This window comes from Crinia signifera, chromosome 11 (assembly GCF_055691185.1).
Source record: "Crinia signifera chromosome 11, ASM5569118v1, whole genome shotgun sequence".
Lineage (NCBI taxonomy): Eukaryota > Metazoa > Chordata > Amphibia > Anura > Myobatrachidae > Crinia > Crinia signifera.
In genome coordinates this window covers 125,097,856-125,118,267 of record NC_139227.1, presented here as the reverse complement: position 1 = coordinate 125,118,267, position 20,412 = coordinate 125,097,856, and the positions used below count along the sequence as shown (strand labels likewise).

Sequence of the window (20,412 nt, the reverse complement as noted above, 5' to 3'; positions counted from 1 at the left end):
CATGTATAATGGAGCATCACAGTGGGGCACATGTATAATGGAGCATCACAGTGGGGCACATGTATAATGGAGCATCACAGTGGGGCACATGTATTATGGAGCATCACAGTGGGGCACATGTATAATGGAGCATCACAGTGGGGCATATGTATACTGGAGCATCACAGTGGGGCACATGTATAATGGAGCATCACAGTGGGGCACATGTATAATGGAGCATCACAGTGGGGCATATGTATAATGGAGCATCACAGTGGGGCACATGTATAATGGAGCATCACAGTGGGGCATATGTATAATGGAGCATCACAGTGGGGCATATGTATAATGGAGCATCACAGTGGGGCACATGTATAATGGAGCATCACAGTGGGGCACATGTATTATGGAGCATCACAGTGGGGCATATGTATTATGGAGCATCACAGTGGGGCATATGTATAATGGAGCATCACAGTGGGGCACATGTATAATGGAGCATCACAGTGGGGCATATGTATACTGGAGCATCACAGTGGGGCACATGTATAATGGAGCATCACAGTGGGGCACATGTATAATGGAGCATCACAGTGGGGCATATGTATACTGGAGCATCACAGTGGGGCACATGTATAATGGAGCATCACAGTGGGGCATATGTATAATGGAGCATCACAGTGTGTGGGGCATATGTATAATGGAGCATCACAGTGGGGCACATGTATAATGGAGCATCACAGTGGGGCACATGTATTATGGAGCATCACAGTGGGGCACATGTATAATGGAGCATCACAGTGGGGCATATGTATAATGGAGCATCACAGTGGGGCATATGTATTATGGAGCATCACAGTGGGGCATATGTATAACGGAGCATCACAGTGGGAAATATGTCTAATGGAGCATCACAGTGGGGAATATGTATAATGGAGCATCACAGTGGAGCATTACAGTGGGGCATATGTATTATGGAGCATCACAGTGGGGCATATGTATAATGGAGCATCACGATGTGGGGCATATGTATAATGGGCATCACGGTGTGCGGCATATGTATAATGGGCATCACGATGTGGGGCATATGTATAATGGACATCATGTGTGTGGCATATGTTAAATTCAGCGTCACGCTGTGGGATGTTTGCATAATGGAGCGTCACGTTGTGGGGCATATGTACTGTATAATGGGCATATGTATAATGGGCATCATGTGTGTGGCATATGTATAATGGAGCATCACAGTGCGGGGCATATGTATAATGGGCATCACAGTATGCGGCATAGGTATAATGGGCATCAAAGACTGCACTATTGGGGTCATGTGTATCTGGCACTGTACTATTGGGGACATATGTGTATCACATCTCCATTTTCCATGGCCGCACCACATGTGGCTACAGCTCTTAGAGAGCTGACCATGCCCTCAAAAAATGGGGGATGTAGCCTCGCAGGAGTTCCACGGTAGTAGGTGAACCCTCTAATTTTGGGCGCGTGCCTTCGGCACGCGCAGATGTCTCCTCTGCCTCGTGTTGGGAGGTATGTTTGTGACATATTGGACATTGCAGTGTGTGGCATAAGGTGTCAGGGGCATTACGGTGTGTGGCATAATGTGTAAAGGGCATTTTTTGGGATATTATGCAGGTTTTAAATTTTTTTTAAATTTAGTAGCTCTTCGGGCGGTTTATTTTGTCGCGAGTAGCTCCCACCCCGAAAAAGGTTGGAGACCACTGTATTAAGCTTTGCGAAGAGATAAACTTGAGATAAAGTGGAGATAAATTGGAAAGAGATAACGCACCAGCCAATCAACTTCCAACTGTCATATTTCAAACACAGCTGATTGGCTGGTGCGTTATCTCCTTCCAATTTATCTCCACTTTATCTCAAGTTTATCTCTTCGCCAGGCTTAATACATCTGCCCCATTGAGAGAAGCTTCCGCTCCTAATCCGTGTCCTGTGACTGGCAGTTGTCAGGCCGTACATGGGGGGGGGTGGGGGGGTGGTGGTGTGGTGGTGGTATAGGATAAATCATCTTGTAGTTCTAACAGGTCCCAACGCTGGAAGATTCATTATACGCTGATTTGTATGGGGACATTTCTTACAATATTATTGATGGAATAATGTTTTGCTAAAGGGACATGTGACTTATATTGTCACTGTAAAGGTTGAAAATCCAGTGATCCTGACGAAAGCTGCACCAATATATGGACTGATCTGGGGTCGTGCTGCTGGCCGCCTGTTCTCACTTCTCCTGCCACACTGGCAGCTGCGACTTTATGCTACTGCTGGGGTCAACTCTTCCTCTAGTCTAGTGTGCAAGGACTGGGGGCGTCTGTAGACACTACCATTGGTCACAGCATGGAATCTTGGTTCTGGGGTAAATGGTCAACAGTCACTAGGATGACCACTCATGTTCGACAGTGATTAGGTCGACAGTGACCAACAACATGGAAATGGCCGACACAGGAAAGGTCAACATGAGTTTTCATGTTTTTCTTTGTGTCTGTGTTGATCTATGTCGACATGGACACCATATAAGTGTTCTTAGCCGCTGGTTGCTTGAATACTGCGCTGCTAATATGTCCATCATTGTAGGTTGGTTAACGTGCGATACTGGATTGTTATATAACAGTCTGTACAAGGAGGGGCAGTAACCTGGGGGCTTCGCGCTCCATCCCCGGATCAATGCCTCTCCTACCCTCCTATGGTACTGACCTCCGCTGGCCCTTCAGTTATTGTGCCACTTGTGCAGCAGCCTAAAGATAAATGATTCCTAACAGCAGCCACTTATCAATGAACGATTGTGTAACCGCCACCGTTTCCGCTCCGCCATCCGTCATGTTGGTGACTTCAGCCACAATCTCTACACAATCTGTCACCTGGATCCGCCCGCGGTGTATTGCAGGAGTAATACATCAGAAAGTCGTGTCCCTGCCACCACCAGCACCTGCGTATATGTGTCTGGGCGGTCTGTATCACATTGCTTTGGGTCAGGTGGGCAGCAGGTGCGGAGCTGGCACTGGGCGCAATGTGCTGTAACCTATTGGCCATACACACAAAGCATGATCTGAGCAGTGATTTTTCCAGTAGCTCCCAGAAGTGTTGTTACACCCCTTGGTAGCTGGTAGCACAGTGGTTAGCATTGCTGGTCCACGTGTATGGGATGACCTGTAAATACTGGCTGCATCGGATGGCCGTGAGTGTTCATTCTGCTGAGTGCTGGGGAGAGGTCCAGGTGGCAGCACAATGACGTGTGAGTTCTGCAGCCAAATGCAGAGTTAGATGAAAGTGTTCTCATTGCAGGCAGCACAGTGGTGCAGTGGTGAGCATTGCTGCCTCACAGCACTGGGGTCATGAGTTACTGTCCAGCCAAGGCCCTATCTGTGTGGAGTTTGTAGTTCACCGCATGTCTGGTTGGAATTACTCCATTATGCCAAGGTCATGCTGGCTGCTGAACTGGCACCTGACAAGTAATGATGTATAGTGTATATAGTGTGTGTGTGTGTGTGTGTGTGTATGTGATAGGTAAGCACAAGTTACACAGGTTCTGGGGCTAGCTGCTGAACTGGCACCTGACAAGTAATGATGTATAGTGTATATAGTGTGTGTGTGTATGTGATAGGTAAGCACAAGTTACACAGGTTCTGGGGCTGGCTGCTGAATTGGCACCTGACAAGTAATGATGTATGATGTATAGTGTATATAGTATGTGTGTGTGTGTGTGTGTGTGTGTGTAATAGGTAAGCACAAGTTACACAGGTTCTGGGGCTGGCTGCTGAACTGGCACCTGACAAGTAATGATGTATAGTGTATATAGTATGTGTGTGTGTGTGTGATAGGTAAGCACAAGTTACACAGGTTCTGGGGCTGGCTGCTGAATTGGCACCTGACAAGTAATGATGTATGATGTATAGTGTATATAGTATGTGTGTGTGTGTGTGTAATAGGTAAGCACAAGTTACACAGGTTCTGGGGCTGGCTGCTGAATTGGCACCTGTCAAGTAATGATGTATAGTGTATATACAGCAGTATCTGTGTGTGTGATAGGTAGGCACAAGTTACACAGGTTCTGGGGCTGGCTACTAAACTGGCACCTGACAAGTAATGATGTATAGTGTATATAGTGTGTGTGTGTGTGTGTGTGTGTGTGATAGGTAAGCACAAGTTACACAGGTTCTGGGGCTGGCTGCTGAATTGGCACCTGACAAGTAATGATGTATAGTGTATATAGAATCTGTGTGTGTGATAGGTAGGCACAAGTTACACAGGTTCTGGGGCTGGCTACTGAACTGGCACCTGACAAGTAATGATGTATAGTGTATATAGTGTGTGTGTGTGTGTGATAGGTAAGCACAAGTTACACAGGTTCTGGGGCTAGCTGCTGAATTGGCACCTGACAAGAAATGATGTATAGTGTATATAGTATGTGTATGTGTGTAATAGGTAAGCACAAGTTACACAGGTTCTGGGGCTGGCTGCTGAATTGGCACCTGACAAGTAATGATGTATAGTGTATATAGTGTGTGTGTGTGTGTGTGTGATAGGTAAGCACAAGTTACACAGGTTCTGGGGCTGGCTGCTGAATTGGCACCTGACAAGAAATGATGTATAGTGTATATAGTATGTGTATGTGTGTAATAGGTAAGCACAAGTTACACAGGTTCTGGGGCTGGCTGCTGAATTGGCACCTGACAAGTAATGATGTATAGTGTATATAGTATGTGTGTGTGTGTGATAGGTAAGCACAAGTTACACAGGTTCTGGGGCTGGCTGCTGAATTGGCACCTGACAAGTAATGATGTATAGTGTATATAGTGTGTGTGTGTGTAATAGGTAAGCACAAGTTACACAGGTTCTGGGGCTGGCTGCTGAACTGGCACCTGACAAGTAATGATGTATAGTGTATATAGTATCTGTGTGTGTGATAGGTAAGCACAAGTTACACAGGTTCTGGGGCTGGCTACTGAACTGGCACCTGACAAGTAATGATGTATAGTGTATATAGTATGTGTGTGTGATAGGTAAGCACAAGTTACACAGGTTCTGGGGCTGGCTGCTGAATTGGCACCTGACAAGTAATGATGTATAGTGTATATCAGTGGTTCCCAAACTGTGCGCCGTGGCTCCCTGGGGTGCCTTGGGACACATGCAGGGGTGCCCTGGGTTGGTGGTCCAGGACTAACTCAAATTATTAATGGTTAATTATTTATGAGCAAAATCAGTGCTGGTGGCTGCCATTAATAAAATGTGTACAAACAGAAGCAAATCCTGTCCTTTACCACATACCTGATCTTAAGAATCGCATATAAATCCAATCTAATTAAAATAAGTTTGGCCTAGGGGTGCCGTGAAAAAAAATGATTTTACTCTAGGGTGCCGTGATTAAAAAAAGATTGGGAACCCCTGGTGTATATAGTATCTGTGTGTGTGATAGGTAGGCACAAGTTACACATGTTCTGGGGCTGGCTGCTGAACTGGCACCTGACAAGTAATGATGTATAGTGTATATATAGTGTGTGTGTGTGTGTGTGTGTGTGTGATAGGTAAGCACAAATTACACAGGTTCTGGGGCTGGCTGCTGAACTGGCACCTGACAAGTAATGATGTATAGTGTATATAGTGTGTGTGTGTGATAGGTAAGCACAAATTACACAGGTTCTGGGGCTGGCTGCTGAACTGGCACCTGACAAGTAATGATGTATAGTGTATATAGTGTGTGTGTGTGTGTGTGTGTGTGTGTGTGTGTGTGTGTGTGATAGGTAAGCACAAGTTACACAGGTTCTGGGGCTAGCTGCTGAACTGGCACCTGACAAGTGATGATGTATAGTGTATATAGTGTGTGTGTGTGTGATAGGTAAGCACAAGTTACACAGGTTCTGGGGCTGGCTGCTGAACTGGCACCTGACAAGTAATGATGTATAGTGTATATAGTGTGTGTGTGTGTGTGTGTGATAGGTAAGCACAAGTTACACAGGTTCTGGGGCTAGCTGCTGAACTGGCACCTGACAAGTAATGATGTATAGTGTATATATAGTGTGTGTGTGATAGGAGGCACAAGTTACACAGGTTCTGGGGCTGGCTGCTGAATTGACACCTGACAAGTAATGATGTGTGTGTGTGTGTGATAGGTAGGCACAGGTTCTGGGGCTGGCTGCACCTGACAAGTAATGATGTATAGTGTATATAGTGTGTGTGTGTGTGTGTGTGTGTGTGTGTGTGTGTGTGATAGGTAAGCACAAGTTACACAGGTTCTGCGGCTGGCTGCTGAACTGGCACCTGACAAGTAATGATGTATAGTGTGTATATATAGTGTGTGTGTGTGATAGGTAGGCACAAGTTACACAGGTTCTGGCGCTGGCTGCACCTGACAAGTAATGATGTATAGTGTATATAGTATGTGTGTGTGTGTGTGTGTGTGTGATAGGTAGGCACAAGTTACACAGGTTCTGGGGCTGGCTGCATTTTAGCTTGCTTGTACCAGCCACAGAACCTGTGTGAATCATATATTTCCTGGATTAAAGGGATATTATGCCAATTCTAGTCATAGGGAATTTAGAATCTGGATATTGTGGTGGCGCAGTGCAGTATACAGGAGCATAGTACAGTACAGTGTGGTGTACTGGAGATATTGTGGTGGCGCAGTGCAGTATACAGGAGCATAGTACAGTACAGTGTGGTGTACTGGAGATATTGTGGTGGCGCAGTGCAGTATAAAGGAGCATAGTACAGTACAGGATGGTGTATTGGAGATATTGTGGTGGCGCAGTGCAGTATACATGAGCATGGTACAGTACAGTGTGGTGTACTGGAGATATTGTGGTGGTGCAGTGCAGTATACAGGAGCATAGTACCGTACAGTGTGGTGTACTGGAGATATTGTGGTGGTGCAGTGCAGTATACAGGAGCATAGTACAGTATAGTGTACTAGAGATACTGTGACGGTGCAGTGCAGTATAGAGGAGCATAGTACAGTACAGTGTGGTGTACTGGAGATATTGTGGTGGCGCAGTGCAGTATACAGGAGCATAGTACAGTACAGTACAGTGTGGTGTACTGGAGATATTGTGGTATTGCAGTATACAGGAGCATGGTACAGTATGGTGTACTAGAGATATTGTGGTGATGCAGTGCAGTATGCAGGAGCATAGTACAGTACAGCGCGGTATACTGGAGATATTGTGGTGTTGCAGTATACAGGAGCATGGTACAGTGTGGTGTACTGGAGATATTGTGGTGGTGCAGTCAGTATACAGGAGCATAGTACTGTACAAAGTGGTGTACTGGAGATATTGTGGTGTTGCAGTATACAGGAGCATGGTACAGTATGGTGTACTAGAGATATTGTGGTGTACTAGTATACAGGAGCATGGTACACAACAGTATGGTCTACTAGAAATATTGTGACGGTGCAGTGCAGTATACAGGATCATGGTACAGTACATTGTGGTTTACTGGAGATATTGTGGTTAATGTTATGTAGTGCAGTATACAGAAGCATGGTACAGTACAGAATGGGGTACTAGAGATATTGTGGTGTTGTAGTATACAGGAACATGGTACAGTATGGTGTACTAGAGATATTGTGGTGGGGCAGTCAGTATACAGGAGCATGGTGCAGCAGAGTGTGGTACACTGTAGATTGTCATGCAGTGCTGTATGTATGCGCATGGTGCCATACAGTGTGGCATACTGGAGATTGCAGTGCAGTATATTGTATCCTGGAGCAGAACAGTGTGATAGTTGTGAGTTTGACGTGGTGCAGTGCAGATATTGGAGCATAATACAGTATAACATGGTATATTGAAGGTTGTGGTGGTGCAGTGCAGTATATTGGAGCATGATTCAGGACAATTAGGTGTACGAATATTGCTGCGCTGCAGTGTATTGGATCAGTGCGATGTGCAGTACGGTGTACTAAAGACACTGCAGATTGTGGTGGTGTGGTGTATAGAAGCGCTATGCAGTACACTGTTGGTGTACTGGAGATTGCGGGGGTGTATGTAAGCACATGGGACATGGCAGTGTAGTATACTGGAAGTTGGTGCAGTATACTGAAGCATAGCAAAGCAAGTGACCTAAAGCAAGTGACTTAAAGGCAGGGAGGCAATGTAACAAAGCAATGAGGAAGGCAAGTCAGATGCTTGGTTGCATAGGGAGAGGAATCAGTAGCAGAAAAAAAAGACGTAATAATACCACTGTATAGGTCATTGGTACGACCTCACCTAGAGTATTGTGTTCAGTTCTGGAGGCCATATCTTCCGAAGGATATAAATACATTGGAGACTGTACAAAGAAGGGCAACTAAAATGGTGCATGGCCTACATCACAAAACTTACCTGGATAGACTAAAAGATCTTAACATGTATAGTTTGGAGCAGAGAAGGGAAAGGGGGGACATTATAGAAATCTTCAAATATATCAAGGGTTTTAACATAGTACAGGAGGGACATTTTCTTCAAAGGAAAATAAGTAATAGAACACGAGGACATGCACTGAAACTGGAGGAAGGTAGGTTCAGGGGAAATGTTAGAAAGAATTACTTCACAGAAAGGGTAGTGGATAAATGGAATAGCCTCCCATCAGAGGTGGTAGAGGCTAAGACAGTAGAACAATTTAAACATGCTTGGGATAGGCATATGAATATCCTTACAAAGAATTAAGGATTAAAAAAGGTTGAGATTACCTGAAGGGTAAAAAAGGGACTAGATGGGCCAAATGGTTCTTATCTGCCGTCAAATTCTATGTTTCTATAATGCAGTATATTGGAGATTAGGGTGGTGCAGTGCAGTGTAGTGGAGCATTGTGCTGTGCAGTGTGTGGTTTACTGGAGATTGTGGTGTAGTGTAATACAATGCTGTGTAATGGAGATTCCGGTGCAGTGTACAAGAAGCATGGTGCAGTATAGTATTGTGGTGCAGTGCAATATGCAGGAGCACAGCGCAGTACAGTGTGGCATACTGGAGAATGTTGTGGTGCAGCATAAGACGGCATAATGTGATATATTGGAGAGATTGTGCTGGTGCAGTGCTGTATATTTGTGCACGGTGTTCACAATGTGGTGTACTGTTGATTGTTGTGGTGCAGTGCATTATTCAGGAGCATAGTTCAAAACCACTAGGTGTACTGAAGGATGTTGTGCAGTATAAATTGGAGTATAGTGCAGTACCATATGCTGGAGATTATGATGGTGCAGTATATAGAAGCATGGTGCAGTATATAGAAGCATAGCTCAGTACGATACAGTGTGCCGGAGGTTCTGATGGTGCAGTATATAGAAGCATGGTGCAGTATATAGAAGCATAGCGTAGTACGATACAGTGTGCCGGAGGTTCTGATGGTGCAGTATATAGAAGCATGGTGCAGTATATAAAAGCATAGCGCAGTACGATACAGTGTGCCGGAGGTTCTGATGGTGCAGTATATAGAAGCATGGTGCAGTATATAGAAGCATAGCGCAGTACGATACAGTATGCTGGAGATTATGATGGTGCTGTATATATCGGAGCACAGTGCAGTGTGATACAGTATGCTGGAGGCTCTGATGGTGCAGTGCAGTATATAGAAGCATGGTGCAGTATATATTGGAGCATAGTGCAGTGTGATACAGTATGCCTGAGGTTTTGATGGTGCAGTGCAGTATATAGAAGCATGGTGCAGTATATATAGGAGCATAGTGCAGTGTGATACAGTGTGCCGGAGGTGCTGATGGTACAGTGCAGTATATAGAAGCATGGTGCAGTATATATCGGAGCATAATGCAGTGTGATACAGTATGCCGGAGGTGCTGATGGTGCAGTGCAGTATATAGAACATGGTGCTGTATATATCGGAGCATAGTGCAGTGTGATACAGTGTGCCGGAGGTGCTGATGGTACAGTGCAGTATATAGAAGCATGGTGCAGTGTAGCATATGTGAGCATAGTGCAGTGTGATACAGTGTGCCGGAGGTGCTGATGGTGCAGTGCAGTATATAGAAACATGGTGCAGTATATATCGGAGCATAGCGCAGTACGATACAGTGTGCCGGAGGTTCTGATGGTGCAGTGCAGTATATAGAAGCATGGTGAAGTGTAGCATATGTGAGCATCGTGCAGTGTGATACAGTGTGCCGGAGGTGCTGATGGTACAGTGCAGTATATAGAAGCATGGTGCAGTGTAGCATATGTGAGCATTGTGCAGTGTGATACAGTATGCCGGAGGTGCTGATGGTACAGTGCAGTATATATCGGAGCATAATGCAGTGTGATTCAGTATGCCGGAGGTGCTGATGGTGCAGTGCAGTATATAGAAGCATGGTGCAGTATATATCGAGGCATAGTGCAGTGTGATACAGTGTGCCGGAGTCTCTGATGGTGCAGTATATAGAAGCATGGTGCAGTGTAGCATATGTGAGCATAGTGCAGTGTGATACAGTGTGCCGGAGGTGCTGATGGTGCAGTGCAGTATATAGAAACATGGTGCAGTATATATCGGAGCATAGCGCAGTACGATACAGTGTGCCGGAGGTTCTGATGGTGCAGTGCAGTATATAGAAGCATGGTGCAGTTGATATTGGAGCATAGCGCAGTCCGATACAGTATGCCGGAGGTTATGATGGTGCAGTGCAGTAAATAGAACGTGGTGCAGTATAAATCGGAGCATAGTGCAGTGTGATACAGTGTGCCGGAGGCTCTGATGGTGCAGTGCAGTATATAGAAGCATGGTGCTGTATACAGGGCTATTTTTCAGCAGGCTCCAGCAGGAACTGAGGCCCTTATTCTAGTTCACTCTTTCTGACAAAATATTTCTTAGATGGACAAAACCATGTGCACTGCAGGTGAGGCAGGTGTTACTTGTGCAGAGATAATTAGATTTGGGTGGGGTTTTACACCTGCCTCACCTGCAGTGCACATGGTTTTGTCCATCTAAGAAATGTTTTGTCAGAAAGAGTGAACTAGAATAAGGGCCTCAGTTCCTGCTGGAGCCTGCTGAAAAATAGCCCTGGCTGTATATATCGGGGCATAGTGCAGTATGATACAGTGTGCCGGAGGTTCTGATGGTGCAGTGCAGTATATAGAAGCATGGTGCAGTATAAATCGGAGCATAGTGCAGTGTGATACAGTGTGTCGGAGGCTCTGATGGTGCAGTATATAGAAGCATGGTGCAGTATAAATCGGAGCATAGTGCAGTGTGATACCGTGTGCCGGAGGCTCTGATGGTGCAGTGCAGTATATAAAAGCATGGTGCAGTATAAATCGGAGCATAGGGCAGTGTGATACCATGTGCCGGAGGCTCTGATGGTGCAGTGCAGTATATAGAACCGTGGTGCAATATATACCGGAGCATAGTGCAGTGTGATACAGTGTGCCGGAGGTGCTGATGGTGCAGTGCAGTATATAGAAGCATGGTGCAGTTGATATTGGAGCATAGTGCAGTGTGATACAGTATGCCGGAGGTGCTGATGGTGCAGTGCAGTATATAGAACCATGGTGCAATATATACCGGAGCATAGTGCAGTGTGATACAGTATGCCGGAGGCTCTGATGGTGCAGTGCAGTATATAGAAGCATGGTGCTGTATACAGGGCTATTTTTCAGCAGGCTACAGCAGGAACTGAGGCCCTTATTCTAGTTCACTCTTTCTGACAAAATATTTCTTAGATGGACAAAACCATGTGCACTGCAGGTGAGGCAGGTGTTACTTGTGCAGAGATAATTAGATTTGGGTGGGGTTTTACACCTGCCTCACCTGCAGTGCACATGGTTTTGTCCATCTAAGAAATGTTTTGTCAGAAAGAGTGAACTAGAATAAGGGCCTCAGTTCCTGCTGGAGCCTGCACAAAAATAGCCCTGGCTGTATATATCGGGGCATAGTGCAGTGTGATACAGTGTGCCGGAGGTTCTGATGGTGCAGTGCAGTATATAGAAGCATGGTGCAGTATATATCGGAGCATAGTGCAGTGTGATACAGTGTGTCGGAGGCTCTGATGGTGCAGTATATAAAAGCATGGTGCAGTATAAATCGGAGCATAGTGCAGTGTGATACCGTGTGCCGGAGGCTCTGATGGTGGAGTGCAGTATATAGAAGCATGGTGCTGTATATATCGGAGCATAGTGCAGTGTGATACAGTGTGTCGGAGGCTCTGATGGTGCAGTATATAGAAGCATGGTGCAGTATAAATCGGAGCATAGTGCAGTGTGATACCGTGTGCCGGAGGCTCTGATGGTGCAGTGCAGTATATAAAAGCATGGTGCAGTATAAATCGGAGCATAGTGCAGTGTGATACAGTGTGTCGGAGGCTCTGATGGTGGAGTGCAGTATATAGAAGCATGGTGCAGTATATATCGGAGCATAGTGCAGTGTGATACCGTGTGCCGGAGGCTCTGATGGTGCAGTGCAGTATATAGAAGCATGGTGCAATATATATCGGAGCATAGTGCAGTGTGATACAGTATGCCGGAGGTGCTGATGGTGCAGTGCAGTATATAGAAGCATGGTGCAGTATATTGTAGTGTACTATAGAATGTTTTGGTGCAGTATAGTATATTGGAGCGTATTACATTGTATGGAACGCGCTGAACTGATGTATATTAAACAGTATTACACGTGTATTATATCCGTGCCCAGGTTCTCAAACTCTATCTTTAGGACCTCATACACTTTGTTTCTCAGGTTGCCTAGCAGGGGCACAGGTGTACTCATTACTCACTGACACATTTCCCAGATCATCTAGCAGGGGCACAGGTGTACTCATTACTCACTGACACATTTCCCAGATCACCCAGCAGGGGCACAGGTGTACTCATTACTCACTGACACATTTCCCAGATCACCCAGCAGGGGCACAGGTGTACTCATTACTCACTGACATTTCCCAGATCACCTAGCAGGGGCACAGGTATACTCCTTACTAGCTGACACATTTCCCAGGTTACCTAGCAGAGGCACAGGTGTACTCCTTACTCACTGACACATTTCCCAGGTCACCCAGCAGGGGCACAGGTGTACTCCTTACTCACTGACACATTTCCAAGGTCACCCAGCAGGTGCACAGGTGTACTCCTTACTCACTGACACATTTCCCAGATCACCCAGCAGGGGCACAGGTGTACTCATTACTCACTGACACATTTCCCAGGTTACCTAGCAGGGGCACAGGTGTACTCCTTACTCACTGACACATGTCCCAGATCACCCAGCAGGGGCACAGGTGTACTCATTACTCGCCGTCACATTTCCCAGATCACCTAGCAGGAGCACAGGTGTACTCATTACTCACTGACACATGTCCCAGGTCACCCAGCAGGTGCACAGGTGTACTCCTTACTCACTGACACATGTTCCAGGTCACCCAGCAGGGGCACAGGTGTACTCCTTACTCACTGACACATGTTCCAGGTCACCCAGCAGGGGCACAGGTGTACTCCTTACTCACTGACACATGTTCCAGGTCACCCAGCAGGGGCACAGGTGTACTCCTTACTCACCGACACATTTCCCAGGTTACCTAGCAGAGGCACAGGTGTACTCCTTACTCACTGACACATTTCCCAGGTTACCCAGCAGGGGCACAGGTGTACTCCTTACTCACTGACACATTTCCCAGGTTACCTAGCAGGGGCACAGGTGTACTGCACAGCTACCCAGCCAGTGACTCGGGCTGCCATTATTGTCCCTGTCCTGCTCTGGCGGATAATGATGTCATTTTCAGGACACCGGGAATCTGTAGTATATGCAGAGGGTGGAGACACACGTGGAGCTGTGATACCATTTGCTGAGAACCCAATTACAGATTATGTTCTGTGCCCCTAAATATGTAATGTCCATTAATCGTTCCCCTGCCGAGGATGTGTGGTCATCGTCCTGCATTATCGGAGTAATTCTATTCTGCTGCATAATGTTCTCGCTAACTCATTTGTCTTCTCCAGGTCCATCATGTCTCCGCAGCAGATGAACCAGAGACCCTATAGCATGGTCAGTGAGGGGTCTTCAGCTGTGACCCCGCCCACGGCAGAGACCAAGCCCCCACCCAAGGTAATTCTAGTCACCTTACTGCACCCACTGATTGCTGCTGCGGCACTGACTGAGATAACGGGCCTCACTCTCCGCCATTAGGATGGTGCGGCCCAGGATTTTGGATGGTCTGGCGGTGTCTTCTGTATCACTGACCTAGTGACCTCAATATTCATATATTGTGACAATGTGTAATATCGCTGAGTGCGCTCATATATCCGGGAGCTGCGGATGTAAATCTCCATTCTATTTGCTTTGGTATAATTTGCTATGGAAATGACTGAGCAGGTGGAGAACATTGTGTCTGAGCAAATAAACCTTTGTCTGGGAGATGGGTATAATGGTCTGTGTGCACTGTACCTGTGCCATCTGCTTCATGCTATCTACACGATGCACGTCCAGGTGTAATGCACAGGGATCAGGGAGAATGGCCCATTCAGCACTATAGAAACAGAGAATGCAGAGGATCTCATTACACAGCGCACGGCAGACGCACCTCCCAGTCTGCGTACTGTAGTGTGATACAGAGCTGGTATAGGGTGTCACAGTGCAGTACAGACCTACCTCCCAGTCTGCGTACTGTAGTGTGATACAGAGCTGGTATAGGGTGTCACAGTGCAGTACAGACCTACCTCCCAGTCTGCGTACTGTAGTGTGATACAGAGCTGGTATAGGGTGTCACAGTGCAGTACAGACCTACCTCCCAGTCTGCGTACTGTACTGTGATACAGAGCTGGTATAGGGTGTCACAGTGCAGTACAGACCTACCTCCCAGTCTGCGTACTGTAGTGTGATACAGAGCTGGTATAGGGTGTCACAGTGCAGTACAGACCTACCTCCCAGTCTGCGTACTGTAGTGTGATACAGAGCTGGTATAGGGTGTCACAGTGCAGTACAGACCTACCTCCCAGTCTGCGTACTGTACTGTGATACAGAGCTGGTATAGGGTGTCACAGTGCAGTACAGACCCTACCTCCCAGTCTGCGTACTGTAGTGTGATACAGAGCAGTATAGGGTGTCACAGTGCAGTACAGACCCTACCTCCCAGTCAGCATACTGTAGTGTGATACAGAGCTGGTATAGGGTGTCACAGTGCAGTACAGACCCTACCTCCCAGTCTGCATACTGTAGTGTGATACAGAGCTGGTATAGGGTGTCACAGTGCAGTACAGACCCTACCTCCCAGTCTGCGTACTGTAGTGTGATACAGAGCTGGTATAGGGTGTCACAGTGCAGTACAGACCTACCTCCCAGTCTGCGTACTGTAGTGTGATACAGAGCTGGTATAGGGTGTCACAGTGCAGTACAGACCCTACCTCCCAGTCTGCATACTGTAGTGTGATACAGAGCTGGTATAGGGTGTCACAGTGCAGTACAGACCCTACCTCCCAGTCTGCATACTGTAGTGTGATACAGAGCTGGTATAGGGTGTCACAGTGCAGTACAGACCCTACCTCCCAGTCTGCGTACTGTAGTGTGATACAGAGCTGGTATAGGGTGTCACAGTGCAGTACAGACCCTAACTCCCAGTCTGCATACTGTAGTGTGATACAGAGCTGGTATAGGGTGTCACAGTGCAGTACAGACCCTACCTCCCAGTCTGCATACTGTAGTGTGATACAGAGCTGGTATAGGGTGTCACAGTGCAGTACAGACCCTACCTCCCAGTCTGCGTACTGTAGTGTGATACAGAGCTGGTATAGGGTGTCACAGTGCAGTACAGACCCTACCTCCCAGTCTGCGTACTGTAGTGTGATACAGAGCAGTATAGGGTGTCACAGTGCAGTACAGACCCTACCTCCCAGTCTGCATACTGTAGTGTGATACAGAGCTGGTATAGGGTGTCACAGTGCAGTACAGACCCTACCTCCCAGTCTGCGTACTGTAGTGTGATACAGAGCTGGTATAGGGTGTCACAGTGCAGTACAGACCTACCTCCCAGTCTGCGTACTGTAGTGTGATACAGAGCTGGTATAGGGTGTCACAGTGCAGTACAGACCTACCTCCCAGTCTGCGTACTGTAGTGTGATACAGAGCTGGTATAGGGTGTCACAGTGCAGTACAGACCTACCTCCCAGTCTGCGTACTGTACTGTGATACAGAGCTGGTATAGGGTGTCACAGTGCAGTACAGACCCTACCTCCCAGTCTGCGTACTGTAGTGTGATACAGAGCTGGTATAGGGTGTCACAGTGCAGTACAGACCTACCTCCCAGTCTGCGTACTGTAGTGTGATACAGAGCTGGTATAGGGTGTCACAGTGCAGTACAGACCCTACCTCCCAGTCTGCATACTGTAGTGTGATACAGAGCTGGTATAGGGTGTCACAGTGCAGTACAGACCCTACCTCCCAGTCTGCATACTGTAGTGTGATACAGAGCTGGTATAGGGTGTCACAGTGCAGTACAGACCCTACCTCCCAGTCTGCGTACTGTAGTGTGATACAGAGCTGGTATAGGGTGTCACAGTGCAGTACAGACCCTACCTCCCAGTCTGCATACTGTAGTGTGATACAGAGCTGGTATAGGGTGTCACAGTGCAGTACAGACCCTACCTCCCAGTCTGCATACTGTAGTGTGATACAGAGCTGGTATAGGGTGTCACAGTGCAGTACAGACCCTACCTCCCAGTCTGCGTACTGTAGTGTGATACAGAGCTGGTATAGGGTGTCACAGTGCAGTACAGACCCTACCTCCCAGTCTGCGTACTGTAGTGTGATACAGAGCAGTATAGGGTGTCACAGTGCAGTACAGACCCTACCTCCCAGTCAGCATACTGTAGTGTGATACAGAGCTGGTATAGGGTGTCACAGTGCAGTACAGACCCTACCTCCCAGTCTGCAAACTGTAGTGTGATACAGAGCAGTATAGGGTGTCACAGTGCAGTACAGACCCTACCTCCCAGTCTGCGTACTGTAGTGTGATACAGAGCAGTATAGGGTGTCACAGTGCAGTACAGACCCTACCTCCCAGTCTGCGTACTGTACTGTGATACAGAGCAGTGTAGGGTGTCACAGTGCAGTACAGACCCTACCTCCCAGTCTGCGTACTGTACTGTGATACAGAGCAGTGTAGGGTGTCACAGTGCAGTACAGACCCTACCTCCCAGTCTGCGTACTGTACTGTGATACAGAGCAGTGTAGGGTGTCACAGTGCAGTACAGACCTACCTCCCAGTCTGCATACTGTAGTGTGATACAGTGCTGGTATAGGGTGTCACAGTGCAGTACAGACCCTACCTCCCAGTCTGCATACTGTAGTGTGATACAGAGCAGTATAGGGTGTCACAGTGCAGTACAGACCAGCCTCCTAGTCTGCATACAGCAGTGTGATACAGAGCAGTATAGGGTGTCACAGTGCAGTACAGACCAGCCTCCTAGTCTGCATACAGTAGTGTGATAAAGAGCAGTGTAGGGTGTCACAGTGTAGTACAGACCTACCTCCCAGTGCAATACAGACCAGCCTCCCAGTCTGCATACTGTAGTGTGATACAGAGCAGTATAGGGTGTCACAGTGCAGTACAGACCCTACCTCCTAGTCTGCATACTGTAGTGTGATACAGAGCAGTATAGGGTGTCACAGTGCAGTACAGACCAGCCTCCCAGTGTGCATACAGTAGTGTGATACAGAGCAGTATAGGGTGTCACAGTGCAGTACAGACCAGCCTCCCAGTCTGCGTACTGTAGTGTGATACAGAGCAGTACAGACCCTACCTCCCAGTCTGCATACTGTAGTGTGATACAGAGCAGTATAGGGTGTAAAAGTGCAGTACAGACCAGCCTCCCAGTCTGCGTACTGTAGTGTGATACAGAGCAGTATAGGGTGTCACAGTGCAGTACAGACCAGCCTCCCAGTCTGCGTACTGTAGTGTGATACAGAGCAGTACAGACCCTACCTCCCAGTCTACATACTGTAGTGTGATACAGAGCAGTATAGGGTGTAACAGTGCAGTACAGACCAGCCTCCCAGTCTGCGTACTGTAGTGTGATACAGAGCAGTATAGGGTGTCACAGTGCAGTACAGACCCTACCTCCCAGTCTGCGTACTGTAGTGTGATACAGAGCAGTATAGGGTGTCACAGTGCAGTACAGACCCTACCTCCCAGTCTGCGTACTGTACTGTGATACAGAGCAGTGTAGGGTGTCACAGTGCAGTACAGACCCTACCTCCCAGTCTGCGTACTGTACTGTGATACAGAGCAGTGTAGGGTGTCACAGTGCAGTACAGACCTACCTCCCAGTCTGCATACTGTAGTGTGATACAGAGCTGGTATAGGGTGTCACAGTGCAGTACAGACCCTACCTCCCAGTCTGCATACTGTAGTGTGATACAGAGCAGTATAGGGTGTCACAGTGCAGTACAGACCAGCCTCCTAGTCTGCATACAGCAGTGTGATACAGACGCAGAGCAGTATAGGGTGTCACAGTGCAGTACAGACCAGCCTCCTAGTCTGCATACAGTAGTGTGATAAAGAGCAGTGTAGGGTGTCACAGTGTAGTACAGACCTACCTCCCAGTGCAATACAGACCAGCCTCCCAGTCTGCATACTGTAGTGTGATACAGAGCAGTATAGGGTGTCACAGTGCAGTACAGACCCTACCTCCTAGTCTGCATACTGTAGTGTGATACAGAGCAGTATAGGGTGTCACAGTGCAGTACAGACCAGCCTCCCAGTGTGCATACAGTAGTGTGATACAGAGCAGTATAGGGTGTCACAGTGCAGTACAGACCAGCCTCCCAGTCTGCGTGCTGTAGTGTGATACAGAGCAGTACAGACCCTACCTCCCAGTCTGCATACTGTAGTGTGATACAGAGCAGTATAGGGTGTAAAAGTGCAGTACAGACCAGCCTCCCAGTCTGCGTACTGTAGTGTGATACAGAGCAGTATAGGGTGTCACAGTGCAGTACAGACCAGCCTCCCAGTCTGCGTACTGTAGTGTGATACAGAGCAGTACAGACCCTACCTCCCAGTCTACATACTGTAGTGTGATACAGAGCAGTATAGGGTGTAACAGTGCAGTACAGACCAGCCTCCCAGTCTGCGTACTGTAGTGTGATACAGAGCAGTATAGGGTGTAACAGTGCAGTACAGGCCAGCCTCCCAGTCTGCGTACTGTAGTGTGATACAGAGCAGTATAGGGTGTCACAGTGCAGTACAGACCAGCCTCCCAGTCTGCGTACTGTAGTGTGATACAGAGCAGTACAGACCCTACCTCCCAGTCTGCATACTGTAGTGTGATACAGAGCAGTATAGGGTGTAACAGTGCAGTACAGACCAGCCTCCCAGTCTGCATACTATCACTAGTTACAGTGTGTAGTAGGTGATATTACTGGTCACTGTATAGTAAATGAGTTATTAGTTATAGTGTGTAGTAGGTGATAGCTATTATTGGTAACCATGAATAACATTATATTCAGAATGCCCTATGTCTGTATATTATCACTGGTGTATTGCTCTGTGATTTACGTACACTTACTAACATTGTGATATGAGCTTTTTTGGATTTACTCTTTTTATATAAGCTATAAGTAGTTAATATATTAGTACTGTACTATATTATTATTACTGCTTTCATAGCTATGGAAGCAGTGTAGGCTAGGATCTTGTATGGAAGCTGCATTGTATTACTGTATGTTGCTGCACCATGCCGGATTGTTTGGGACACTGCGTGTGATGTACTGATACACGGCAGTGCTGCGGGACACTGCGTGTGATGTACTGATACACGGAAGTGCTGCGGGACACTGGGTGTGATGTACTGATACATGGCAGTGCTGCGGGACACTGCGTGTGATGTACTGATACATGGCAGTGCTGCGGGACACTGCGTGTGATGTACTGATACATGGCAGTGCTGCGGGACACTGCGTGTGATGTACTGATACATGGCAGTGCTGCGGGACACTGCGTGTGATGTACTGATACATGGCAGTGCTGCGGGACTCTGCGTGTGATGTACTGATACATGGCAGTGCTGCGGGACACTGCGTGTGATGTACTGGCACACGGCAGTGCTGCGGGACACTGCGTGTGATGTACTGATACATGGCAGTGCTGCGGGACACTGCATGTGATGTACTGGTACACGGCAGTGCTGCGGGACACTGCGTGTGATGTACTGGTATTCGGCAGTGCTGCGGGACACTGCGTGTGATGTACTGGTATATGGCAGTGCTGCGGGACACTGCATGTGATGTACTGGTAATCGGCAGTGCTGCGGGACACTGCGTGTGATGTACTGGTATACGGCAGTGCTGCGGGACACTGCATGTGATGCACTGGTATACGGCAGTGCTGTGGGACACTGCGTGTGATGTACTGATACACGGCAGTGCTGCGGGACACTGCGTGTGATGTACTGGTATACGGCAGTGCTGCGGGACACTGCGTGTGATGTACTGGTATATATATATGTGGTGGGACACTGCGTGTGATGTACT

General features: G+C 47.5%; 1 protein-coding gene across 6 annotated transcripts in view; it reads left to right on the top strand.

Annotated features, from left to right (window-relative positions):
• Positions 1 to 20,412, top strand: part of PLEKHA7 (pleckstrin homology domain containing A7) — a 218,600-nt gene that overhangs the window by 142,773 nt on the left and 55,415 nt on the right. For all 6 annotated transcript variants that reach the window (XM_083164693.1, XM_083164692.1, XM_083164696.1 and 3 more), the window contains one exon: positions 13,890 to 13,995. In XM_083164693.1, the coding sequence (XP_083020819.1) occupies positions 13,890 to 13,995 (106 nt within the window). The remainder of the gene's footprint in view (positions 1 to 13,889; positions 13,996 to 20,412) is intronic.